The following is a 25,692-nucleotide window of genomic DNA, read 5'->3' on the forward strand; positions in this document are numbered from 1 at the left end:
TCAATACAATATTTCCTATTGGAAATACTTCTCTTGCCATTGATAGACTTCCACAGCCTGTGATGCAATTGAGTGGTTCCTCCTTAATTCTTGTCTAGCTCACAGTATCTCAACCTTCCATAACCAAGTAAGACATTTATTATAACATTGAAGTGTTTCCTATTTTATCTCGTACCAACCTTATTCTTTAAAGAGTGTCTGAGCTCCGTTAACAGAAACACTTGTGCAGCTTCATCGTACAGAGCCTCCTAAGGATCGATCCACTTCTTCTCCAGAAATGGCGTCTACCCATCAGTTGTTCTTGTTCCTATTCATCTCTGCAACAATTCTCATACTTTCTGGCTCAAGTAGAGCTTCAGACTGTAAGATAAATGCTGCAGACCCATCCAAAGTTGCTTATACAATCACTGTGGATACCTCAGGCAGTGGGAATTTCGTCAAGATTCAAGATGCCATTGATTCCATACCTTCTGGCAATGATCAATGGATTCGTATCTTTGTCAACTCAGGGACCTATGTGTAATTGTTTTTTTTTCTCTTAATTATTATGATATTCTCTCTTTTTTATGGCTACTAGTAGCCAATGCAGATTACACTCAACATTGGTTTTATTTCTAGCTTACAATCAAGCTTCTTTGTGTGTGATAGAGAGAAAATACTTGTCCCTGAGGATAAGCCCTGCATACTCCTTCAAGGAGTTAGCAGTCGAAGCACTAGGATCTTTTGGCAAGCTCATCACATGACAAATACTAGTGCTACTTTCACTTCATGGGCTGAAAATCTTGTTGCAAAAGATGTTACCTTCCAGGTGAAATAATTTTATCTTCTTTCTTTCTTACCTTCTTCTTGTAAGAATTTTAAATTTTTATTAAGCCATATCTAGAACTGTCAAACGGTTGGGTCTGGTTGGGACAAGGTGAATCAGTTCGATCAGTTCCGAATTGATTATTAATTGGTTCTTTAAGATAGATAGCTATTAATCATACCTTATGTGGGTTATGCTTAGAGCTTCACTTATGATAGTATAACATTAAGAAAAATGTAAAAATAGTAAACCAAAATTATCTTATATACTGTCCGTTAGTAATCGGGACACAAATCATAGAACCATGATCGCCCCTATGCCCCAGAATCTCTATGGATGGTTGGTTCATTTATGTTCGAGTTGGGATCACCTGCCAATAAGACACATTCCAATACCCTCTAACATGATCTCACACTGCATATCTCACTATGTGACTTGAGACCCACCATGTATCAGATGTGGGGTAGTAGATCATGTTGGGAGGGTATTGGGACGTATTTTGTTGGCAGATGATCCGGACTAGAATCAATTTGGTCGGTTCAGTTTCAGATCAATTGACAGATCCAGTCACATCTCCTTGTCCGTCTACAGGGACATGTTTTTGATGTACAGATATAATGTTTTGTGGGTAGGAGATCTGAGATCTGAACAGGATTGATTGACTCACCACTCACCGGGATGAATTTGTCTTTGGCATTTTTTTTATAGAATGGATATAACCGTCCCGTAATATCGGCCAATTCGGACGACCGCAATCGAAGGCAGGCAGTTGCAGCTGAAATAATTGGGGATAAATCGGCTTTTTATCGGTGTGGTTTCATTGGACTGCAAGATACATTGTGGGATGTCCAAGGCCGACACTACTTCAAAGAATGCTATATTGAAGGCGCAGTTGATTTCATCTTCGGCAATGGCCAGACAATTTATGAGGTAGAAAAGAATGTGATACTATGAATTGAAGCAAATCATCTAGGGATGTTTCTAACACTAATGAGTTTGTTTTTCTTGTTTAGTAATAAATTAAAAAAAAAAAAAAGATAAAATAAGATTCGGGTTGGCCAAGGTCTCAACCTTAACCCAATCTAAAGTTAAGATGGGATTGTACTTTTCAACCTGACTCTAATCCCAATTAGACCTATTCACGGACTGGGCTTTGGGCATAATTTAACACTGTATCAGGTTTGGGCTTTGAAAGTCAAGCCCGAGCCCAATCCATGAACAGGTCTAATCATAACCTCAACTTCAACCCGACCTTTCGACTTTTTAAGGTTCAGTTTGGACCAACCTGGACCAATTTGCAACCCTCCTATAGACCCTCTTACCAGTGCTTTCAAGCTCTCATATGGGTCCAATGTACAAATATATATTAAACAAAAAATAAAAAATAAAACTAGTGAATTAATATTCATTGAATTAGAGTCACTATTATATGCTTTATGAAATGAAACACAACCAAAACCACTAGAAATAATGTCTTTGAAAAACTAGAAATTCTAGGAAGCATTTCTTTTTCACTTTTTAACATTTTTATGTGCTTGTCTTGAAAAATAACATGTTTTTTTCAAACCATTTGTGGACCAAGTTTTTTTTTTCTTTATTTCTTTTTAAAGCAGCTTCAAAGGAGAACTTACAGAAGATCCCATGGCCATACTATCATATTCTAGATCTAGATATGTTCTGCTTCAAGTTTATCAACACCGACTGTCAATGATGGTTCTTTCTATGTTTATTTTCTTTACATAGAAATGTTATCTCAACGTCAGTGCCGGCAACCTGAGGTACAGCAATGACTTACCAGGTTTTGTAACAGCACAAGGTAGATTCTCAGCAGATGAACCAACTGGTTTTGTGTTCAACATGTGTGCTTTGAGTGGGACTGGTCTAGTCTATCTTGGAAGAGCCTATGGACCTTATTCCAGAGTCATATTTCACAATACGGCAATGTCTGGAATTGTGGTTCCAGAAGGATGGGATGCCTGGAACTACAAGGGCCAAGAGTAAGCTCTCATCTCAGATCTCACTGCTTAATATTCTGCTATTTTTATCAGAACACTGGTTAGCTACTTCAAATAACATCCTCTTGTGCTATAATTTCAGACACAGGTTTACATACGCAGAGGCTAATTGCAGAGGGCCAGGGTCAATTACTTCTAACAGGGTGGCATGGGAAAAGAAGCTCAGCAGATCGGAGTTGCGAGCTTTGACAAGTCTATCTTTCATTGACCAAGAAGGATGGCTTTCCAAACAACCCTGAAAGGCAGTTTTTTTTTTCTCTCCTCTTTTTTTTTTTTTTTATTATCAACCTTTGCCTCTTCATTGTTTAAATACCTCTTTGAAATTGTGTCGGGATGTCCTTTATCCAGAAACAAAACCGTTTTGGTGAACCATCCCATGTATGAACTCTCAAACAAGAAATGCTAAAAAAGTAAAAAGACCAGGGCTCCATTTGAGAAGAGTGCAAATATAAATATGCAAGGTTCATGAAAATTCAGCTTTTGTCTTTACACTGAACATATTTGTATTTGCACTCTTTCCTAAACAGAGACTATAAAGCAATTCCAGAATATCTTTGAACCTGGGTAATATCAACACAAAAACAACAGTATTTCTTGTTTGAGAGAAAAAATTGTATATCTAAAGCGAAAAATTTTCCCTAATTTAACAACTTGGGGCACTACAATGAGCTTGAAGTCAACAATGAGGAGATTCTGCCAGGACTATTTCTTCTAGTTCAAAACAATAAACGACAGTATATTACTAGGAAAACTGCCAGTCTCCGAGTAATTGAAAGTACAATAAAACCATTTTCAACTTTTATACATAACAATAGACAGGTCTAGTCCTGTGATTGCAACCTCCAGTGGGCAACAAAAATGCCCAAAAAATAACATGAAAATAAGCCTGTATGTCTCACTCCGTCTCTCTCTGGACTACACCTGAAATGTACATCAGCGCTTGGGTAATGATCGGGAAGATCTCGACTGCCAACTCTCCTGATTCTTGCCTTTACAGGGAATGAGATATACATGAAATATATAATTTTCAGGCCTGTCATATAGAAAGACAAGAAACAATACTCAGCAGATCCATCACGTTTCCTTGTGAAAATCATCCATTTCTGGGGGAGACAATGGTGGAACTGCTGCTGTATGTGCAGTATCTATTGTCTCCAAGACCTTCCGACCAGTTGCCTGAGATTCTCTTCCACCACTAATCTTTCTTGATGAAATTGCAAGAGACTCCATGACTCTGGAAGAGTTACTGCTCTCAAGGGAAGATAAAAACTTATCCTTTGAGAGAGTTGTTTGAGCAGAGGCGATAACAGAGCTGAATATACCAGATTCCCTCAAACCTTGAACAATAGCCTATATATAAGCAAGTGCAACAACGAAGAATCAGGAATCCTGGACAAACTACCACAGAAATATGCATGGAGCCATGGATATGCAAAATTAAGAAGAGAAAAAGTAGCATAAATCAAATAAAATGGAAGTGAGGGAGCTTAATTATGTCCAAGTTAAGAGCAAGCAATGATATCAATTGGTATTAACTTTCCACTTGAAATGTTTCAATAACCAAGCTTACCATAGGAGCATATATGCGGGTCAATATACCTTTCCTCATAAGTTTCGTGTTAAGTGTTTTATCGGTCCAGACAATGTGCTCACGGTACCTAATAGAAAGAATATTCAGAAAATCAAAACAAAAAAAACAAATCCAAAATAAGAGAAACAGAGACTAATTTCAGTGCATTTTCCCAACAGTAGGTTCTCATCCATGTGTATAACTTAGTTTTCTGAAGGCATACTGCCGTCCCAATTACGAAGTTCATTTGTTGGGGTTCCTATCTGCTTAAAATGAATTAGGAATTGAAAAAGAATGGTTCTTGTTCACAAGGACCATAGAATGGCTTAAAATTGGAAACAGAATGGCAAACAAGGGAAAAAGCATATACAAGTTGGATATTACCAGTGGAGCATTTCCTCCTCTGTTGCAGTTGAGGCAATTATGAATGCCTGCAATGCCAGGTATTTATTTAATAAGGCCAATAATTGGTAGACAACATATAATTCAAAATAAACAAAATTGTGCAGATGGAAATGTTTCTTGAACCAATGGGAATGTAAGAACTACTTTTTTTTAACAAATTCATTAAATTTCATTGAAATCAATAAAAATAAGCAACTATTATTACAAGCAATGTTTTAAGACTCAGACTGGACCATTCAACCCGGTAACCAGAAGGCATTCCGGTTTTCATATTTTGAAAAAATGGAAGAGCCAGTCAAAACCCAGCGGAACCGTTGAAACTGGCTGAGTTTCAACGATCCAACCAGTTTCCACGACCCAAACTTACACCTATAAGTGCAAATAAGTGTATAAATACATATAAACCTCAAACTTACACCTATAAACCTCAAAAATGCAAATAGGAAGACTTGAACCTAAGACCTCAAACTTACACCTATAAGGGACCAACCATTAAGCTATCATTCACTTTATTGTATAAATACATATATATTTTCAATAAAACGAAGTACCAAGACTTGAACCCTGGTCGTTTATGTTGAAAGAAGTGCTTTAACATTCAGCTGCCATTTATAATTGAATTATAAATTACAAAGTTTAGTTTTTGTATTTCTTTTACTCACGGTCAAACCGTTTGACCTGTGACCCAGCACACATTCCAGTTTTATGTCTGGTCTGAGTCTTAAAACATTGGTTATAAGCATCCCCCTCACTCTAAAAGAAAGAACAGCACAAAAATTATATTTTTTTTCAAATAAAAAATTACAATTGAGCCCAGTACAACCGTTCCCTAATTACCCCTTGTTTAGCTAAAGAATCAGCCAATGCATTGGCCTCCCTCCAGCCATTGTATAACCAGATTCATGTGTTGTGTCAACCATTTGTAGCACCATATCATTGAATCTTTTAGCCAGCTCACCACCACCTTGGAGTCCCCTTCAACCACTAGATCCTCCAAGCTCAATTATTTTGCAATCTGAATACACTGTAGGACTGCATACAGTTCAGCCCTTAAAGAGTCTCCACTACCCAGGACCTGAGTAAAGTGCTACTACATAACCTTCCTCATCTCTAATGGCCTCTCCATTTCCAATTCCAGAAGGGCCCGGATTGCCTTGACTGTTCCCATCAAAACTTAGTTTCAAAAAGCCTCCAATGGTAGGTGCCCAATTAACATGTAACTTATCCTTCTGTAATGAACTAGAAGCCATTGAATACCAGTTACTCCAATTATCATCAAAGGAGAACTGTTGAAACAAATCCAAGGTTAATAGCCAATGTATAACCCTGGTCACTACACAGTCCATAATTTGTTGCTTGCTTCTCTCCTGTTGGAAGATTCTAGCATTTCTTTCTTCCCTTCAAAGTCCAAATCACTGCTACTCTAGTTCAAATCATTGTAAGAACCAATTTTTTTATATTGATACAAACCAATTTCTTATATCTATATACTCTTAAATAACAATTGCTTCAGTAAATAAATTGTGTACAATATGAGAAAAGCCACAGAAGGTATGCTTTCTGAGTCTAGACTTCTATTAATGGGATGATGGCTCAAATCAAGTCTCAGATATGATTACTGACTTTTATATCCACAGACCATGGAAGTTATGAACTCTATATCCAAGAAGTTAAATGTCAGTTGAAATCGAATTAATCGATTCATTGAAGAACATTGATAATAGCTCAAAGTTGGAAGATGAGAAAGAACCGGATCAGGAAGAATTCAATGATGGTATTCCATTGGACAAAGTGGTTCAAGTAGATAAAAAGATAGATGTTGAGAAAGTGATTGAAAGAGAAGTTCAAGTGGGAAAAATGACTGGGTATGGAATTAGAAGGTGAAGAATATACAGAAAAAAATATGGAATTAGAAGCGAGAGGGAGAGAGAGAGAGAAAGAGAATTAAAAATTCTAATTCTACAAATGTGGCTTAAATTAAGAAACTTATGGAAGTATTATTTTTGGGAGGTACTGAGTTAAGGTGGTGCAGAAGAGAGAATTAAAAATTCTAATTCTACAAATGTGGCTTAAATTAAGAAACTTATGGAAGTATTATTTTTGGGAGGTACTGAGTTAAGGTGGTGCAGAATTTTATTACTCTTTTTCACCACAGAAAAAGAGGGGAAAGATATTGTGGAGATGCACGAAGGCAGTTATTTTATGGATGATATGGGAAAAAAGGAACACCAGAATATTTAGCAAATAAAGTAAAGCAAAAGAAGCACTTATTGAGAGCATAACTGTGAGAGTAGCCCATTCTACCCATTCTCTACTGGTGACATTATACAGAATTATTATGTGGTAGCACAATTTTCATTGCAAGAACAATCAACAATAGAGTTTGGCTTCCTCCAGCTAATATAATCAAATTAAACTTTGATGGAAGTAGTTGGAGCAATCATGCAATTTCAGGAATTCAAGGTACATTTAGAGATTACAATGGGAACTTACTAGCGTTGTTTTTGGTCCTATTGAATATAGAGACTCCATAAGGGCAGACAATGTTGGCTATGCTACATGAACTAAGATTAGGAATCTTTAAGTCACAAGAACATAGAGGTAGAGAGAGATTGTAAAGTTGTGATGGGCTGGTTCATGCAGAATAGAATAGAGCCTTTGATTCATGGACTGCCATAAGGGAAGTAAAAGGTCTGGGAAGGGAACTGGGAGTAACCTTTAAAAGGACACTAAAATCAGGCAACAGTATGCCTAATGTTTTGGCAAGACAGGAAATGAACATGAAACAATTGTATTTTATTTATTTATTTATTTTGTGTGTTGGGGGGGGGTAACTTTCCTAGGGCAAAGTTTGAAATTTGAAATGTGTTATAAGGTATTTTTTTGGAAGCAGGGAATGCTAAGGTGTAGTTCAAGGGATGATGTACGCCTTTTGCTTCTTTTGCTGGTTCAAAAGGGTGGGGGCATCTACTTTTCCTGTTGGAACACTGGATTGTTCTTATATTGGGGGTTTGGAATGTTTATTGGTGAATGGTTCTTATGCAGTTCCTTTAGTACAGGATGATAATTGTTGTAGTGTCTTGTACTCTCCTCAGTGATCTCTTATACCTTCTCCTATATTCTTGATTTCATTTTAATAAAAATTTTCATTCACTATCAAAACCTTTTGTTGAAAGGTATTATTATCTCAGCAACCCATATAACAATGATGAAGCTTAGGAATAAATAACATATTACCTTATTATTTGTTCAACCAATGAAAAAATCATATACTAAATGAGGACTAAAAAATGAATTGAATGCAGGAATTAAAACTTACAGCTCTGTCAAATTCCAACATAAAGCATCTCTTGACATCCTCCTTTGTAGGTTGACATCCACACCGATCACGTCTAGAGGTCAAGTCAGAAAATTTGGTGTATGTGTAATGCAGGACAGCAGCTTCATCCAATTTTATCTCACTACCAAATAAAAATTTAATTATATTACACATGTCACCAACATAAAATAAAAGTACTACACCATCACTTGCTAATTTTGTATTTATATATTAAGGCACCAAGAGATTATTGAGACACTAAGAGACTTCCAAAGGAGTATCAACAGATTCAGTCATTTGCACTATTTCACAAATGCAAGATCCAGGCAACTGAGAGAAAAGATTGTTCATTCTTAAATATACTGGACTAGTGTGATCAAGAGTTTCTGAGAGGGCTGGGTCTTATCCTTAATTTAAAGCCTAAAGCTAACAGTCTCCATCATGGAAATTTCAAAGACTCGTTACTCAGGGGGGAACACTAAAGATTGTAATAAGATTGATGACAGATATTTTTAGGGGCTCATAGAGAATAAGCTATCATCTCATGGAGGGATGCCCTTTAAGTGCCAGATTAAGCCCTTCATCTGTTTGGGTCCAAGATCCACTAACTTCATGACTATCACTAGAAGAGTAGTGGGGAGTTAAATGTTTCCAGACAGACAAGTTTGCAGTCATATTGGCATATATATGTTATAACGGAAGCCTTTTGCATATGCAACCAATATTTTTGATGGTCAACTAATTCATTGGAAAGAATAACGAATGATTAATGTACAAGCTTACAAAGCACTCCATTTTAGGCTGGAACTGCCACCTAGCTCACTCTTTCCAGATTATAGTTCAAGTTCCAGAATTCCCCAAAAAAGCTGATACCCATTTACCCCTTGTAGCTAGCTTGAGCCAAGGCATTTTCTGATCAATGAATCCAATTGCCATATCTCTTGCATATGCAACAAATTCAACCGAGGAAGAATTTTTGCTATTGATTAGAGAAAGAGAGAGATCTTTTTACTCAAAGAAAGATGAGGAAGGGATAACTAACAAATTCAACCCAGGAAAAAGCCTTGAAGGAAAGGAATGTGGAAATAAATTAATATTTGAAAGATCAAGTGCTGCATTGAATAACTCATTATCTAGGGACTTGTAAAAAAATATCTCATTTTCTAGGGAATGTCTTGTTAATGTTTGGACATTGGAATGAGAGGAATAATATTTAATAGGGACTCTTTGCCTTTTAACTGTTGTTGCTTGTTTTCTTTCGGTGATTTGATTATCCCTCTTAGCAATCACTTATTCCTTCATAACTATAAAATCCTCATCCCTCTAACATAAACTTCATTACTCATGAGAAGGAGAGAATAGAAATGTATATCTTGAGGAAATAGAAAAATGAATGTAAAGCTACATAGCTAAGGGGAATTATATAATATATAAATAACAAAACAAATGTAAAACTACATAACTAAGATGATATAACATATGATACTGAATAATCCCAAGGATAACATCATAAATATAAAGGAGATAGATGCATGTTCATGCAAATATAAGATAGAATTAACATACTTTGGAGTCTTCATATAGTTGTGCCATCTGTGGGCTCCATTAGGTCGTAAGTGATCTTGAATCCGAGCAGCTGATTTCCCATTTCCATAAGTCAAAAAATAGTTTGGATTTCCACGAGTTGCTTCTTTGTACATGCCAAAGTACGTATCCTTTAGAAGATGGTCATAGTTCTTCTTGAACATGGAGACCTGTTGGAAACAATGAAAACAAAAACTGTTGCAAGTCAAAAACTTCTCTATAAAACCTGATCAATTTTTTTATCAACAGTATGAAGGGGGGGGATATCCAAGCCATGGCAAATCTGCTAGGTTGTGAAGTGAAAAATCGACCTCTGGAATGCTTAGGAATGCCCTTGGGTGGGAATCCAAAAGCTGAAAGCTTCTAGAAACCTGTGGTAGAGAGGTTCATGAAGAAGTTGGCAATGTGGAAGAGAAATTATATTTCCTTGGGGAGAAGAATCACCTTGATAAAATCATCCCTGCAAACCTTCCTACTTGTTTCCTTTCCACCTTTAAGATCCCGGTGAAAATAGCTAGGAAATTGGAGAAGATTATGAGGGACTTTTGTGGGAGCCAGGTGAAGAAAAGAAAGATCATTTAGTGAAATGGGAGCAAGTTTGTTACCCTAAGGAGCAGAGTGGATTAGGTATAGGGAACCTAATAAAGAGAAACAAGGCCCTCCTAGGGAAATGGCTATGGAGATTCCCTTGTGAGGAAGAAAGGTTGTGGCACAGGGTCATTAAAAGCTTACATGGTGATGCAGATAATGGCTGGGATGCAAAATTAGCCCCCAATGTAGCTCCATCCTCTCCCTGGAAGGCAATCTTTGAGGTATATCCAACTATTCTTCAATTTATCAGGTTTGATGTTGGTTATGGCAACAAAGTTTTATTTTGGGAAGACCTTTGTGTTGGGGATGTGCTTCTTATGTTCAATTTCCTAGACCTCTACTCTTTATCAAACTATAAAAACAAACATGTTGCTAGGTTTGGTGTGCTTTCAGAATCAGGGATCTCTTGGGATTTTGGCTTTAGAAGAGGGTTGAAGGAAAATGAGTGTGAGTCTCTAGTGCTGTTGATTTCAACACTTGAGAGGGTCTACTTGGACTAGTCTATAGCTGATTGTAGAGTGTGGTCCCCAACTTCTGATGATTTATTTTCCTGTGCATCTTTCTTTGGTTTGCTCACTCATATTAACCCTATGGGGGTGAACTTCCTAGTGAGAGAAATTTGGACTAAACCGATCCCTCCAAAAGTACAAGCTTTCTGTTGGGAAGTGTTCCTAGGGAAGGTAAACACTTATGATGTGCTACAGAAAAGGAGGCCGAACAATTGCCTCTCTCCTCATGTGTGTGTCCTTTGTTTGGGATGTGGTGAAACTCTAACCCACTTACTATTATCCTGCTCTTTTGCTTCTGGTATTTGGAATGTTGTTTGTTCTCTCTTTGGATGCAGATGGGCTCCCCCACAGGATGTGGTAAGTCTATTCAGCCCCTCTTTCCTATGTCAACGGAAGAAAAGGGAAAAATGTATATGGAAGGCAGTGAGAGCAGCTACAGTATGGACTATTTGGGAGGAAAGAAACCTAGGAATCTTTTTAGGAAAAAGCAAAACAATGGAGGAAGTTATTGAAGCCATAAAAATCAGAACTGCACATTGGGTGAAGACCATGGAGATATTCAGAAACTACTCCACGAATGAGATACTAAGGAATTGGGCTGAAATAGCACAAACAGATGTACCCAAAGTTCTTGTAAGCATGGAGTGGAAGCCACCAGCACGGAACAAACTAAAACTGAATTTTGATGGGAGTTCTCTTGGAAACCCTGGAAGGGCAGGCATAGGGGTGTGTTTAGAAATTATCTAGGTGTGATGGTGGCACTCTACTCTGGACCAATAGGTTATGGTGATTCAATACAGGCTGAATCTCTAGCCCTACTTCAAGATCTAAAGATGGCTGAGCAGATAGGAACAACAAACTTAGAAATTGAAGGAGACTCTCTATTGGTCACCTCTTGGGCCAAAAACATCACATCAGCACCTTGGAACCTCAGGTTTATTTTCAGAGAAATTGGCACACTTGCAATGAAGTTCAACTCTCAGTTTGGTTTGGTTAAAAGGGATGCAAATGGGATGGCGGATACCCTAGCAAAACAAGGGGCAAATAGATCTTCATTGTATTGGGCAGCATTGTAACTAATTGCTGGAGATTGCAATTTCCTATGCAATCTTTACTGATCGAAAATTTTTTTATCAACAGTATACCAAAAGGACTTTATTAACAGTACAAAAGAGAAAAGGCAATACACCCCCTACCATACACAGCATTTGGGTTTAAGTGAAGATGATATGCAAGGGTTTGAAACGAAGGAAAACCATTAAGCATAAGGACATTATGGTGGAAAGTGACTCCCATGTTGTTGTGGGTTGGAAAGAAATAACTGGCAAAGCCTTTGGAAATGTACACATATCTTAAGGGAAGTGAGGCAGCTGACAAGTGAGCTAGAGCACAATTAAAAAAAAAAAAAAAAAAAACATAAAGATCAGCCAATAGTTTGGCTGATGTATTGACCAAACAAGGGGTAAATAGGGAATGATTGTATTGGGGGTAATTAAAATAGAACTCTCTAGTATCGTACAAAGTAAAGGGATCAAATGAGTAAGGTAGTGCTACTTAGCAACTACCATTGTACAATACCCATATTCTTTCTTATTAATCCATAAAGTAAATTTTACCAACCAAAAGAAATCAAGTTTCTTAGCAAAGTGGTTATATGTGATGCCCAAATACCTATGCATATGTGTGCTGAAACAATATGATACTGGTATCTACACCATATGTGGCATGTACACTTCTACAATTTATTTTATTGAATGGACATTTCTAAGACAGGGAGGCACATGCAATACTGCACTGCATGTGAGACAGAGAGTGGGGGTGAGAGTGAGAGATATGGTGTAAGGAGCTAAATTGAAAAGAGAGAAGTGGGTGCTTGTTTCCCAATAATATGCCCTCATTTTGATGTTTTGGACTTTTCTGAAGAAGGGTAATGAGGAAAAAAAAAAAACTGGCAAATGTATGTCCTCATCCACCTAAAAAGTAGGAAGGTCCCTTCCCTTAATATAGTAATATAGGTATCACATAAATAGTATACTTTTTTCTTAATTGGCCATCCAGTCTTTGTATGATTTAATTTTTCAGCTTACCATAATAAGAAAATTAAAAATATCATTAAATATGGCAGAGGAATTAAGTAATGATACCACTTGTATCCACATTGTGGATTACAACAAATAAATAGATAAATACCTATTTCTCATGTATGGCGTTATGGCTCTACCAAACTCACCTTTAACTCTCCACCTTGTTGCCTAAATGTGCAGAATATTAAAATTACTAAAGAGCTCAATAGACATAATCAAAGTGTACTTCCATCCTGTCATAATCCACTCCATGCAAAAGCAACATATACATAATGATGAGGACTCCACAATCATGACAATCTCAAGGAAAATTGATATCTTTAAAGTAGAAAAGTGCACACTCCAAAATGCTTAAATGATGCATGGAATTTGCTAACCTACTATTAGAAACAAACATAATGATGAAACTTTGGACAAACCCTAAATGAAATATCCAAATACAGCAGAATCCACATTTTCCATTTCATATTTGAGCAACACCATCTGTAGCAAAGAAACTTGTCTGCCCCATTCAAGTGATTATAAAACCAAAACAGCCTCATATCTATGATAACAAGTTGGTTGCAAATGCTGCCTAAAGGTTCTAGTTGTTCATATATTAGTCACCATAGTGCATGTATTTAACTATATGTTGGTTGTCCATGTACACGGCAGAAATAAATAAACAATATATATTATGTGAAATGATTCAACTAAAAGAGCATGGAAAAGGGACAGCAATCAGGAACTTCTACCTCACTGAAAGGATCCCTTATATCGTCACGCTCAACACTACTCTCCTGCAACAGTAATAATGTATATCATATTTAAAATTAGAACCATATTTATGGATTTAAATTAAAGACATAAATGATTAAGGCAGTGAAGAGACAACTGAAACAATCAACCTTCCTTTACCAGTTAATAATACTGAATTAATTTTATCATTTAGCAGATAAAATGATAGTGTGCAACTAAGAGTGGTTTGACTTACATAGTTTGGAAAGATAACCATATCTACATTCCCAGGCACATCCAAGAGCAATTGTCTCAATGAGTACTCACGAGCACCTGCCGGATGTATTAACTCGTCGGTGTCAAGATGGATAATCCAATCCATTCCATATTCCTAAGATTGAGTAAATAAGAAGACTTAATCCATTTATCATCATCATAACAAGGTAAGTGCTCATTAAAAGTAATAAACCAGAGAGATGAATTAAGCTAATTCATACCCTTGCCATGACAATAGCCATCTCCATATTGAGCGACTGCTTCACAAAGAGTTCATAATTGCAGGGTTTGTAAAAGAAACTTGACAGCCAAGTCTCGTTCCAGATCCGACTAAAGAACCAAAAAAGAAAATGTAAGAGGCAAAACTCAAGTGCCCTCAGTACATAGGGAAGAGTTTGTGGTATCAAATAGCTAAAAAGTGCAGAAAACTGTTTTTATCAAATAGATGGTACAGCTACGTGTTGAAGAATGTGTCTATCACAACAAATATAATGTAATACAACCAAGAAAACAACTGCAGAAGGAAAAAGAAACTATAAGCAAAAGAGGATTTGAGCAATGAAAATCCTCATATGAACTCTAACTATTGGTTAAACCACCACCACCACAGCAGTAGTCTCTCTATGCTCTTCTTGGGAGATGCATAAACCCAAAATAGGGAGGATGGATAGATTGAAGCCCATCAATAGATATAAGAAAAGCCAGAAATGAAAACCACTCCAAATCTAATGCATAATTATGTCCTCCCACACAAATTAAAAAAAAAAAAAAAAAAACTGTCCCCTCACTTGTTTATTTCCTTACATGTGAAATCTGCATTCTCTACAATGATTAAAGAACATGTGTGGACAGATTGCTTTTATCAAATAGATGGTACAGCTATTTGTTGAAATTGAAATTTGTCTATCACAACAAATATAATGTAATACAACCAAGAAAAGAACTGCAGAAGGAAAAGAAATTATAAGAAAAAGTGGATTTGAGCAATGAAAATCCTCGTTTGAACCCCAATTATTGGTTAAACCACCACAGCAGTAGCCTCTCCATGTTCTTGGGAAATGCATAAACCCAAAATAGGAAGAACGGATAGATTGAAGCTCATAATAGATCTAAGAATAGACAGGAATGAAAATTACTCCAAACCTAATGCATATCATGATCTCCCACACCAATCAAAAAAAAAAAAAAAAAAACTGTCCCCCCACTTGTTTATTTTGTTACATGTGATATCTGTGTTCTCTACCGTGATTAAGGCTGAGTTTGGAAAGGGTAACAATACAAATATGTATAGTACAAATACATACAAAATACAAGATATGTCCTTTCATCCATAATTAAAGAATTTAAAGATATGTCCTTATCCTCTCCTATTGGTTGATATTCTGTTCTGAGTTGTATACTTGTATTTGAGTCCCTTTGTTGCTTGGAACAGGCTGATGTCGGGTACAGTTGCTTTATGGGTACATTGCGCAATTGTATTAATTCTATTGCCAGGTGGGTTGTACTGTTATTCTATATTATTTTAATATATTACCTTTCTGAAAAAAAAAATGAAGATAGGATACTATCATTGATCACCAACTCCAGTATTGGTTAACCCATCACCACAGCAGTAAGCTCTGTGTTTTCTGGGTGATAAACAAATGCAAAGGGAGAAAAGATAAAATATCATAAATCAAGCTAAGAGTAGATAGGAATGGAAATCATAATCATTCTGCATCAAATGCATAATTCTGTCATTTTCCCACTTCTTTGTTACTGATCAAACCAGCTCTGTTATTGGTACTTTGTAAAACCACCACCACAAATTATACTGATCAAACCAGGCTAAGCAACAACTATGTGTTTGAGAGATGAAAAGATCCAAAATAGGGGGAATGGATACATAAAAATCTCATCAGTGGGGCTAAGAATGGCCAGAAATGGAAACCGTTCTATGTATATTTTTGCATGAAACACTATTAATGATTAAACCAACTCTATTATTGAACAAACACAACCAAAATGGTACCTTTTCCACGTCATATAGGTGATACAAAAATGAAATGCTGTGTGGATTATTAGATAAAAATCTCATAAATTGGTCTAAGAATGGTCAGGGATGGAAATAATTCCACATTTAATGCATAAGTATGTCTCATCCCTCCTTAGCCTCCAACAAGTAGATCCAGCAGTTGCTTTCTTTACTAGTAGCTTTATCTAAATTCTATATCATATTTTTTTCTTATTCTATTACTTGTTCCACTTCTTTTTTTTATCAGCATTACTTGTTCTACTTTTACCAATACCCAAGGTTTAAAATATTGATACAGGCTGATATGCCGGTAGGGGCATGTCAGCCTGTATCAAAGCTCAATCTCCTGTTTTTTTCTTTGAAACTGGTTCAGGGGGTCGGTTTAAGGCTGGTCTACCCCCTGAACCAGGTCAGACCCCGATACGACCCCTGCAGGGGCATATTGTTAAGCCACTTGCCGATACCATTTGGATCAATAATCTTTCTGCAGAATGTCTCTATGAAGAGGAATGATATATGCATATCTATGTCCACCTTCATGACCCACAATCTAGTGATTTCTCCTATAATCTATTACCAAACAAAAAAGTTATTATTTTCTCTTCCAATTGAAGTCATCCTGCTGCTTAAGGGGAAAAAAATTAATTCCATGTAAAGAACTAAAAGAATACTTAGGGTCCATTTGGTTCGCAGCCAGAATTGGAATCGGAATCAAAACCCTTGGAATATGGGGCTATGCCATTCCACCAGGAATGGAATCGGATTCCGATTCCACCCAACCAAACAGTTGGAATTGGAATAGGCCATTTTGATTCCGATTCGAGACCCCTATTCCTGCAAACCAAACAGACCATTAGTGTTTAACTTCCATATGTACAAAGGTAAGATCCAAGCATCAAGTGCAGAATAAACCAACCTTTTAGCCTGTTGCTCTTCTAGGTCTCTTGTTCTGTATACTACTTTTACTCCCTATGTGAGAAACATAGAACATATAAGCAAAAATGTTAAATCTTGACCAGAAAACAATTCCTCGACCCCCTTCTCTCTGTTTTTTTTTTTTTAAGAGAGGGGGAGGAGGGGCTAGAGGCATACTACTCACAGGAATGGATTCCAGCACTGCAGATACATTAGGAGATGCAGCCTTTCCTTCCACGAACAAGAAGAATGTTGTAACCCCAATAACCTTATGATAAAAGATCCATGGTAGAATCTGCCCTAGGCCAGCTGAAGTGCTCGTTGTAATACATATCTGCATACTTGCAGCAATAACACAAAAAAGTTCATCATAAGAAGACCCAAATATTTAAATACACGCACATATCAAAAATAGTAAAGTACATTACAGATCCAATTCATGTTGCTTAAAAAATGAGAAAGGGGGGGACAAAACTGAAAAGAATTTCACTTAACACAAACAGATGAACAAAAAAGATATGGAAAAAAAAAAGGAAGAACACCATTAATTTTAATATCATGTATTATATACATAACCATGAGGACGTATACTACGAATCAGCATTTCCAAGCATTCAAACTCGGATATCCATTCTGTGATTAATGTTTGAATAGAAAACTAAAATAAACCACCAAAACGATGTATATGTATTATTCTGAAATCAGCACATCTGACCAATGAATCTGAATGGACTATGCACTGCATGACCAACATGTGATTTAAAAGGGAAAATAACAGTAAGGAACCAAACCCAAGACAACATTATATGCCTCGAAACCTGACATTGATCCAACCATAATTTTACCATTAGAAACATGAATTCCTACGATCAAGTGATCACATGATAAACAGAACAGAACAGAGAATCTTTAATACGCTCCAATGAAGACAAAATGGCCTACAGAACACATAAAAAGATTCCGAGTTTAAAAAAATTTCTCCAGGTTACTTTCCACCGTTACTGCACATCACCAAGAACGTCCATGCAAAGCTCAGATCTCCAAATCCACCTACAGGAATCCGCCTCCACCCCAAAACAGATTGACCCAGTAAAAATACCTCAAGAAAACAACGAATTACTTAATTTCGAGTTTCCACCGCCATTGCTCAAAATTGCCATGATCGATAAACTCAATTCCCAAAAGGACCCAGATCCTCAATTCCAGTCTTACCCCAACAAATATCAATTCTACAAAAAAAAAAAAAAAAAAAAAGAAAAAAAAAAACAAAACCTCAAAGAAACATAACAACATCCAAAAAAATGTATCAACGAAATCAAATCAAAACCCAGTCATAATCTCACCTTCGGTTTCAGATCAGCTCCGAAATTAAACTTCCAATCACGATAATAAGGAAATGATGGGGAGGCGCTGCGACCCAGAAGTTCGGCGCAATCGGACGACGACGTCGAAGACAAAGAGTGGGCAAGATTTGTAGGAGGAGAACTCCCCATACCAGGGAATTGGTGGTTGTCTGGGGACCAACGCGTTGTTGGATCGTTGAGACCACCTCTCCATTGAAGAATGAAGGCGAAGGCTGCAAGTGTTAGCGGTAGAACTGTAAGGAGAAAGAGAATCCTCGAAGTAAAGTTCTGGTTAGACGAAGAAGCAGAAGCTCTCAGAGAGTTGTATGGACCAGCCATGAGAGAGAGAGAGAGAGGGAGAGAGAGAAGGAAGACTCTTATGGTAAAATGGTAAATATAAAGCAAGACCAACGTATCGTAAGGGCATGGTTACATTAATAATACCCTGGACGTTTCACGGTTTCAGACATTCAAATGGAAAAACCGTAGACTGTAGAAACGGAATCAAAATTACTTACTTCCCAAACACTATCTTCCGCATCCATTTAAAAAATGGGGCAAATTTCTTAAACTACCCTTATGGTTTAGTTATTTGATTAAATTTATTCTTATTGTTTGACTATTGTTATCCCTATTGTTTCTAACAATTGATTAGCTCTAGCCTTACTAATAATATCTGTCAATATTCCATCAAAACCCATATACACGTGACACTATGTAACATTTAAATTTTTTAAAACCCAATATTACCCTCATTCCATTCCTCTCGACCAGCATGTTTGGCACCCCCTTCCTCCTCCAACCTCTCTCTCTCTCTCTCTAGTTTCTTCTTTTTCTCCTTCGACCTCTCTTCTCTTTGTCTGTTTGTGTAGGATAGAAGAACAACAACAACTCTTATAGCAACCATAGCAGATGGATCCACCAGAAAGATCGACGACAACAAAGAAGAAATCATGAAGACCATGTCTAAGCTGGAAAAATCCTCTCCCGTTGAGATATTGTCTCAACCCTCTTTCCTTTTCTTCATCTCTGTAAACCCTAGATGAGATCACTTCTCTTCTCCATGATCTTAACCCTGGATCTCTTCCTCATCATTCATTTTACTCTTTTCTCACGACCTCCCTCTTCCCTTCTCTCCCTCTCTCTCTTTAAGAGAAAAAAAGTCAAAAGTAGTAGAGAGAGAGGTCCTTGATTGAACTAGGTTGATTTGGGGAGAGATGTGTTAGATTAGGGTTTAAGTAGGGGAAATGGGGCTCTACACTTTGAAACCCTCCCCAAGACTTGATTTTTACGCCAACAGAGAAGAGCGATTGTAGGAAACCCTAAGCCTTCTGAGAATTTTGTTAATGTGGGAAATGATAAAGTAGAGGGAGAAGTAGCAAGTAGAGCTCTAAATTGCAGAAAGTAGAAAGCAATAAGCATCGCCACCAACAACAAAGACAGTAGCAAAAAGCAAAGGCAAAAGTAGGAAAAAAATCTCCTATTTTCCCTTTTTATGGTTCAGGTCTTGCTCATTATTTGCTCTCTAAGAAATCTCTGGTACTAAGCTCTAATTCTATGCTAAGGTGGTTCTTTAAGAAGACTTTTCCACCACCATCTCCCTCCAAGCATATTTGGGCAGTGTTGGCTATTCTTCAAGAGCCTCCCTTCCATAGACCTCTCCATTTCTGTTTCTACAACCTTCAATTCTCTTGGGTAGGATTTGAATGGGTTAGAGAACAAAGTGTGTTGGCAAAGAGAGAAAGAGGGAGAGAAGGGGAAGAAGGGAAGTAGCGGTGGCGATGGTGACTTCATTGTGTAGAGGTGAAGAGAGAGAGAGAGAGAGAGAGAGAGAGAGAGAGACATAGAAGAGATTTAACAGAAGGGTAAATTTGAGATTTCAGCCCTTTTGTCAATATTTAACAGCAATGGTAATTTTTTGAAACAGTAGGGGTAGTGTTAGACAATAGTTAAATAGTAGGGGTATACTTAGTCAATTAGCTAAACAATAAGGGTAGCTTAAGAAATTTGCCCTTAAAAAACAAAAACACTACCTTCTGCCCATTCAAGACTTCCCGTGCGATTATACCATCGGCCATTTACACAATTAGTGTTGTTCATCAAACCAATAAAATCGATTAACCCGATCCAACTCGACCCAAGTTGGTCGGTTTTTTAATATTTTCAACCATTTTGGTATAGCCATTAGAATAATATGAGAAGTCATATCAGTTTTGGTTTAATTGTGTGTAAATTGATCAAAATCAACTCAATCTAATCATAAATATATATTAATATTTTATATTTTAAATTTAAATTTTTAAAAATGGAAAAGTGATAAAGTTCTCATATTTTTTAGTTTAAAATATTTTATATTATAAAATTAATTTTTAATAATTTTTTTATGCTTTTAATTTAAATCTTTTAAATTAAGGGTTTGTAGACGATAAGGGTAGCTCTTCGGCCTTAATAAAAAAAATAGCATACTTTATATAATAACCAAGGTTGGGCATCCTTTATGAAAATATATCAAAGAAGGGGAGCTTTATAAGAAAGAGGAGCATCATATAAGATAGAATTCGTATCTCTTTTTTAAGGACAAAATTGCCCCTCTATTATTTGCAACAAAATCTGCCCATTTAGGCTCCCTTCTCTCTTGCCTACGATCATTTTCTTCTCTCTCGACTCTCTTCTCTCTTTCTCTAATTGGTCAAGTCTCCCTACATCTCTCGTTCTCTACTTGTTCAAGTGAAGGAGTCTATCTTTATGTCTACATGTTTCAGTTCTTTGTTTGCTCGTTTGAGTGAAGGAGTCTCTCTTCACCTTAGTCTCTCTCATTCCACTCACCTCTGTATTTCGCTTGATTTGTGGCATTTTGTACAGTGCTTTATTGGCATTCTTTAGAGCTTATAATCCTTGGTAAGATATCTCTATTTTTCTCACTAGGGCTAATCATTAGATGGATATTTTGCATTTTATTTTGCTTCTTTTATACATTTTCATTAGATGACTATTTTGCATTTTACTTTGGTTCAACAATGTTCAACTTGAATTTTCTTTCAATGCCATATACAATTCGATGAAATGCTTGTTGATACCAAACGCTTCTTCTATTAATTTAATTTGGTTAGGTGATACCAGACGACCCAGGAAAGCTAATAACTCAGAAATTAAAAACTAAAGGAAAAAATTACACCATGGAATATGCTATGTCCCCCGGATAAGCTTAGGACCCAATTTCTATAGTTCTAGAGTTCTCTATAGCAGAAAGATAGAGAAAATATAGAGTAATAGTGGAGCTAATACATGAAGCCCTTATAGGGAACATCCAGCATTTCACGAGTTCAATTTATCATAGGAATCATTTGCGAAGATTGAAATCTAAAGATAAGATGGGTGATGAGATCAGTAAATGGCTAACTAACCAAGGTGTCAATAGAAATCAGCTAATTTGGGCAATTTTATGACTTGAAAATTTAAATTCTTCTCTAGTTTGCAATTAATCACTCTTAGGGCTATAAGCTCAATAAATCCATATCCAAATTTTGTTTTTTCCTCTAAGAATCTTTATATTGTTAGTGGGCTGCTAAAGTATTTTATTATTTTTGGTTTGTCTTGCAGTCGAAATTAAACAAGTCATATCAAGATAAAGGTTATGCACTGGACCAAACCATTTTAAGAATTCAAACACTTCAAGTTGATGGTTTCGAAAGGAACTGGCAACATGTAGCATCCTCTTCATTTACTAGTAATACATCCTATATATTGGTTCCCACCACAAGATATGCAAGACAAATTGAACATTCATGGTTGTAACCTGGTCAACCCTTGACTTTCAGGAGTAGGAGTTCTTAGAAGCTCAATTGGGAACCTTTTCTTAGTTTCTAGTCAAATTAGACTAGTCTTTTATCAATCTAGCCACTGGTGTCCAAGTGTACATCACCTGGGTTAGTAACCAAAGTATAAATTAGAACCTTTGTTGGTTTTTAAAAATCAATAAAAGTTACCGAACCCATATGTGGCCATATTAGTATAAAATTTAATCCATATGGCCATCAATGTCCTAATATACATCTTTCACGTTGTAACGAAAGTATAAACAGAGAATGGTCACTTGACCCCTACATCTTATGGTTTAGATTTGAGAACCTTTCTTGAATTTTGAAAATCAAGGAAAGTTACTAAACCCATATGTTGCATTGTTGCCAAATTAGACTATAGACTGTAATCAATCTGATCATTAACACATCACCCAGGTTAGTAACCCAAAGAACAAAGAGAGAAATTGTCACTTGCCCCTACATCTTGTGATTTAGGCTAAAGAACCTTTCTCGGTCCATTGCCTGAACCCCCCCCCCCCAATTCACCCCCAATTCCCTAATTAGACTCTTCCCAAAAACCAAAAAATCCCAACTTTCAGCCAAAAGCCCTCAAATCCACCATTAAATCTCCTGATACTGATTCGGTGGCCCTGTTTAATCCCTATCAAGGCCTCGACCACTAGATCTGATACCACCATCAGACATAGGACCTCCCAAAATACTTATCCATAAAATTTCAGCTCAAAATTCCTTTATTTATCCTCTCATCAAACGAAGATTTCATTTTGACCTCTCTTGTTAGCCTAAACACTCAAAAACCCAAATTCCCTTGATCTTGACACATCCAAACCAATCAAAGCACACCATTAAACTGGATACATTAAAATACCTGCCCATAAAGTTCAACCCAGATTTCCATATTTGCCCTTCCATCAAACCAAGATTCCATTCTAGAACATTCTATTGACCCAAATTCCTACAATCTAGACCCTCCAAGACTAATCGGACATCACCATCAAATCTCGGACACCTCCAAATACTTGCCTGTAAAATTTTAGCTCAAGTCACCCTTATTTGTTCCTCGATCACACAGATTCCGTTTCGAAACTCTAGATTAACTGAATCAAACCCTTTCTAGATCTACCCAATCTAGACCCAGTTGGGCCAATCCAACCCTACCAATCAACTCAGAATGTCTAGAAAACTCACATTGTGAAATTTTAGTTAAAAATACCCCAGTTTATCTCATTCATCTAGAAAGATTTCATTTCGGCCAATCTCATTGACCTTCACACAAAACTCTCTCTACACCAAGACCCATTTGGACTATTCACTTTTTGACCCAAAAATCCCCACCCTTGAGCTAGAACCCCCTGGCTTGACCCCCTAGACCGGTTTGACCCAATTTTATAGGATTACAAAAATGCCCCAAAGTTCGTCGGATTTACAAAATACCCCTGGGCTCAATATAAATTTGACCAAAGATTTCATTTCACCCTAATTGAGAAAGGGGGCTATTGTTAAGACACTGTTTATTGTCTTCCAACTCTCGACGTAGCGCCGACTCTCAACCTCCGAGCAGATCTTTCTTACTCCACCTCCAACTGGATTTCTCTCTCTCCCTTTCTCTTTCTTTCTTGCTTTTCCCTTTCTGCTTTCTCTGTTCTTTTTCTTCTTCCCGTTTTCCCTCCCTTGTTCCATCACTGCCGCTGTTTACAGTGACAAATTCCATTAGTTTTGTTTCCTCCTACCTCTCTAACTTTCGTTGCCTTTATCAACCCCTCCACCAATCGCCCAAAAGTTATTCAAGCACTAGTCATTGTCTTCTCCCTTGGACATGAACAAAGTGGCGACAACCTTCACTCCAATTTCGTTCATCAGTCTCCCTTTCTCCCTCCCTCTCTCTTTCTTTCTCCTTCTTCATCGTTTTTCCTCCACCTCTACCACTTGATAAGTAAGGCAATTAACCTAGGTTTGTCTTCTACACTCCAACTGGAGGAGAGTTGCGAAACCATCATTGGACTCGGGACCTTTCATCTACCACTGAAGTTATGTAACTCAAGACTGGAAGATTAGCCCACTGTTACCTAACTCATTAACCGACTGCTCTTTGGTGTTTGGTCTTCGTAACCTGTCATAGCCGATCTGAGAACCCTTACTAAATCTCACCACCCAATTGAGTAGTAACTTGGCCAACTATATCCATTCATTGTTCTGTTCAAGTTCATCCTCTAATCAAGAACTCTACTTAGTCATGCCTAGTCAGTCACACTGCTGAGTTGACTTTGGAGGCAACAAACAAATTGCATACAAAGAGGTTCTCGAATCACCAAAGATCGTTAGGTACGCCCTTAGTCAAGCGAGGTTATTGGATTCCCAACCACAGTTGTCATGATGAATTGTAAGTCCAAAGGCACATTCCCCAGCTTTCACCTTCTGCCATACATCATAGTACATCAATTTACGATTTTCTGTTCTTTTTCACTTTCATTTGTAGATTTTGTTTTATTAGACCTACATAGTGGTTCGATTATTAATTCTTATTTGAATTAAATAATTTAGTTTCAATTCATTTTCTACACTCATCCAAGTTGGTTAGCTCAAACTAGTAAGGTTGGAGTCCCATACTATTGCATTTACCACAAATCGGTGTCCATTTGCAGTGTTTAGGATTGTTTAATGCAAATAGTTGGTAGCCTCCCCTTATGGATAGATTGACACCCATGCGATGTGAACAGAAGTGGTAGAAATAAATTGACTTTTGGTTTGTAATTTTTTTTTTTGGTTAATCACTATCATTAACAAAATTACATATCTAGTCTTCCATCTACTTTGGTTTGATGACACCCCAAAAGCAATTGACACTTGCCTTATTTTCAGCTTTCTAATCATTGATCAAAATTGCAAAAATAAAAAACTGATTATCAAGTCATTCTCTATTGACTACCTAATAATATTGTCTCATGCACTGCTCCATGTTCTCCTTTTGTTTTCTTCTACTTCTTATATCAATAGATAATCTACTTTTAAGCATAATTGAATAATCCTCACTTCTTTAGAACATTTAGTCAGTTGATAGTCTTAGTGTAAACTTGTCCTATCAAGTGATATTTTCATGATGATTAGATGATTAATTATGTATTTGTGTATGCTATTATGGATTAGTCAGTTTTTACCATTATGATCTTTCTAACGGTGCTTAAGTAGTTTACATCACTTGGATTGATCTAACAAATGTCATGTCATGTCATGTTTTAACATAAGTTATTATATGATTGTGGTTACCTACTATGAGGTTTTAGTTCATTTCTTTTGGATGACATGAATAATTCTCATTTTGTCATAACCAGGTGGATGACTCCTCCGTATTAGTTAGTAATAAAGTCCCCTAGGGTCATTGAATAATTATTCTTTTATTTTATACCATTATATTCTCCTTACTCTACATCATCTAGGTTGTTGTGTTTACTTCACTTTGATTACTCTGCATCATTGGTTATTTAAAATGCCATCATGTTATTCTCTTTTATGCGATTATATGACCCTCATTCATTTTTTTTTTACAATTCTTGTATATTTTCAAATCATGAAGTAGTTAGTTTGCACATGTTTTAACTTTGGGTTTCCCAAATGTGGGCTCCACCTATTGGATGTGGGAGAGGGGTGCCTAACCCCTTTCCTCTCCCATCTGAGTCTTACCCGTACTAGTTTAGCTAGTGCCTCAGGCTTTAGAGTCACTACTGAA

General features: G+C 36.8%; 2 protein-coding genes across 2 annotated transcripts; one reads left to right on the forward strand and one right to left on the reverse strand.

Annotated features, from left to right (window-relative positions):
* Positions 1-277: 277 nt before the first annotated feature.
* On the forward strand, positions 278-3,059 carry LOC148865274 (putative pectinesterase 55). Its single transcript, XM_088976374.1, has 5 exons — positions 278-519; positions 619-808; positions 1,514-1,735; positions 2,549-2,802; positions 2,903-3,059. The coding sequence occupies exons 1-5, from the start codon at positions 278-280 to the stop codon at positions 3,057-3,059; spliced, it is 1,065 nt and encodes a 354-aa protein (XP_088832500.1).
* A 466-nt stretch (positions 3,060-3,525) lies between these two features.
* Positions 3,526-18,706, reverse strand: LOC148865275 (glycosyltransferase-like At2g41451). The gene is made up of 11 exons (XM_088977807.1): positions 18,148-18,706; positions 16,989-17,138; positions 16,806-16,858; positions 14,097-14,205; positions 13,856-13,990; positions 13,617-13,661; positions 9,681-9,868; positions 8,115-8,256; positions 4,775-4,821; positions 4,391-4,478; positions 3,526-4,170 (listed from the first exon to the last, which is right to left on the reverse strand). Exons 1-11 carry the CDS (start codon positions 18,484-18,486, stop codon positions 3,895-3,897), a joined length of 1,572 nt encoding a protein of 523 aa, XP_088833933.1. The 5' UTR covers positions 18,487-18,706; the 3' UTR covers positions 3,526-3,894.
* Between the last annotated feature and the right edge of the window lie 6,986 nt (positions 18,707-25,692).

This window comes from Nelumbo lutea, chromosome 3 (genome assembly GCF_056320005.1).
Source record: "Nelumbo lutea isolate HS-2025 chromosome 3, American lotus-T2T, whole genome shotgun sequence".
Taxonomy (NCBI): domain Eukaryota; kingdom Viridiplantae; phylum Streptophyta; class Magnoliopsida; order Proteales; family Nelumbonaceae; genus Nelumbo; species Nelumbo lutea.

What these genes read in the sequence shown, in the direction of transcription:
- LOC148865274 (XM_088976374.1), top strand. Translation starts at nt 278, where the DNA reads ATGGCGTCTACCCATCAGTTGTTCTTGTTCCTATTCATCTCTGCAACA. An exon ending in GTCAACTCAGGGACCTATGT is followed by an intron (nt 520 to 618) that starts GTAATTGTTTTT and finishes TTTTATTTCTAG; the next exon opens with CTTACAATCAAGCTTCTTTG. An exon ending in CAAAAGATGTTACCTTCCAG is followed by an intron (nt 809 to 1,513) that starts GTGAAATAATTT and finishes TTTTTTTTATAG; the next exon opens with AATGGATATAACCGTCCCGT.
- LOC148865275 (XM_088977807.1), bottom strand. Translation starts at nt 18,486, where the DNA reads ATGGCTGGTCCATACAACTCTCTGAGAGCTTCTGCTTCTTCGTCTAAC. An exon ending in GAAGAGCAACAGGCTAAAAG is followed by an intron (nt 14,206 to 16,805) that starts GTTGGTTTATTC and finishes TTGGTTCTTTAG; the next exon opens with TCGGATCTGGAACGAGACTT. An exon ending in GAGGAGGAAATGCTCCACTG is followed by an intron (nt 4,479 to 4,774) that starts GTAATATCCAAC and finishes TCTTTCTATTAG; the next exon opens with GTACCGTGAGCACATTGTCT.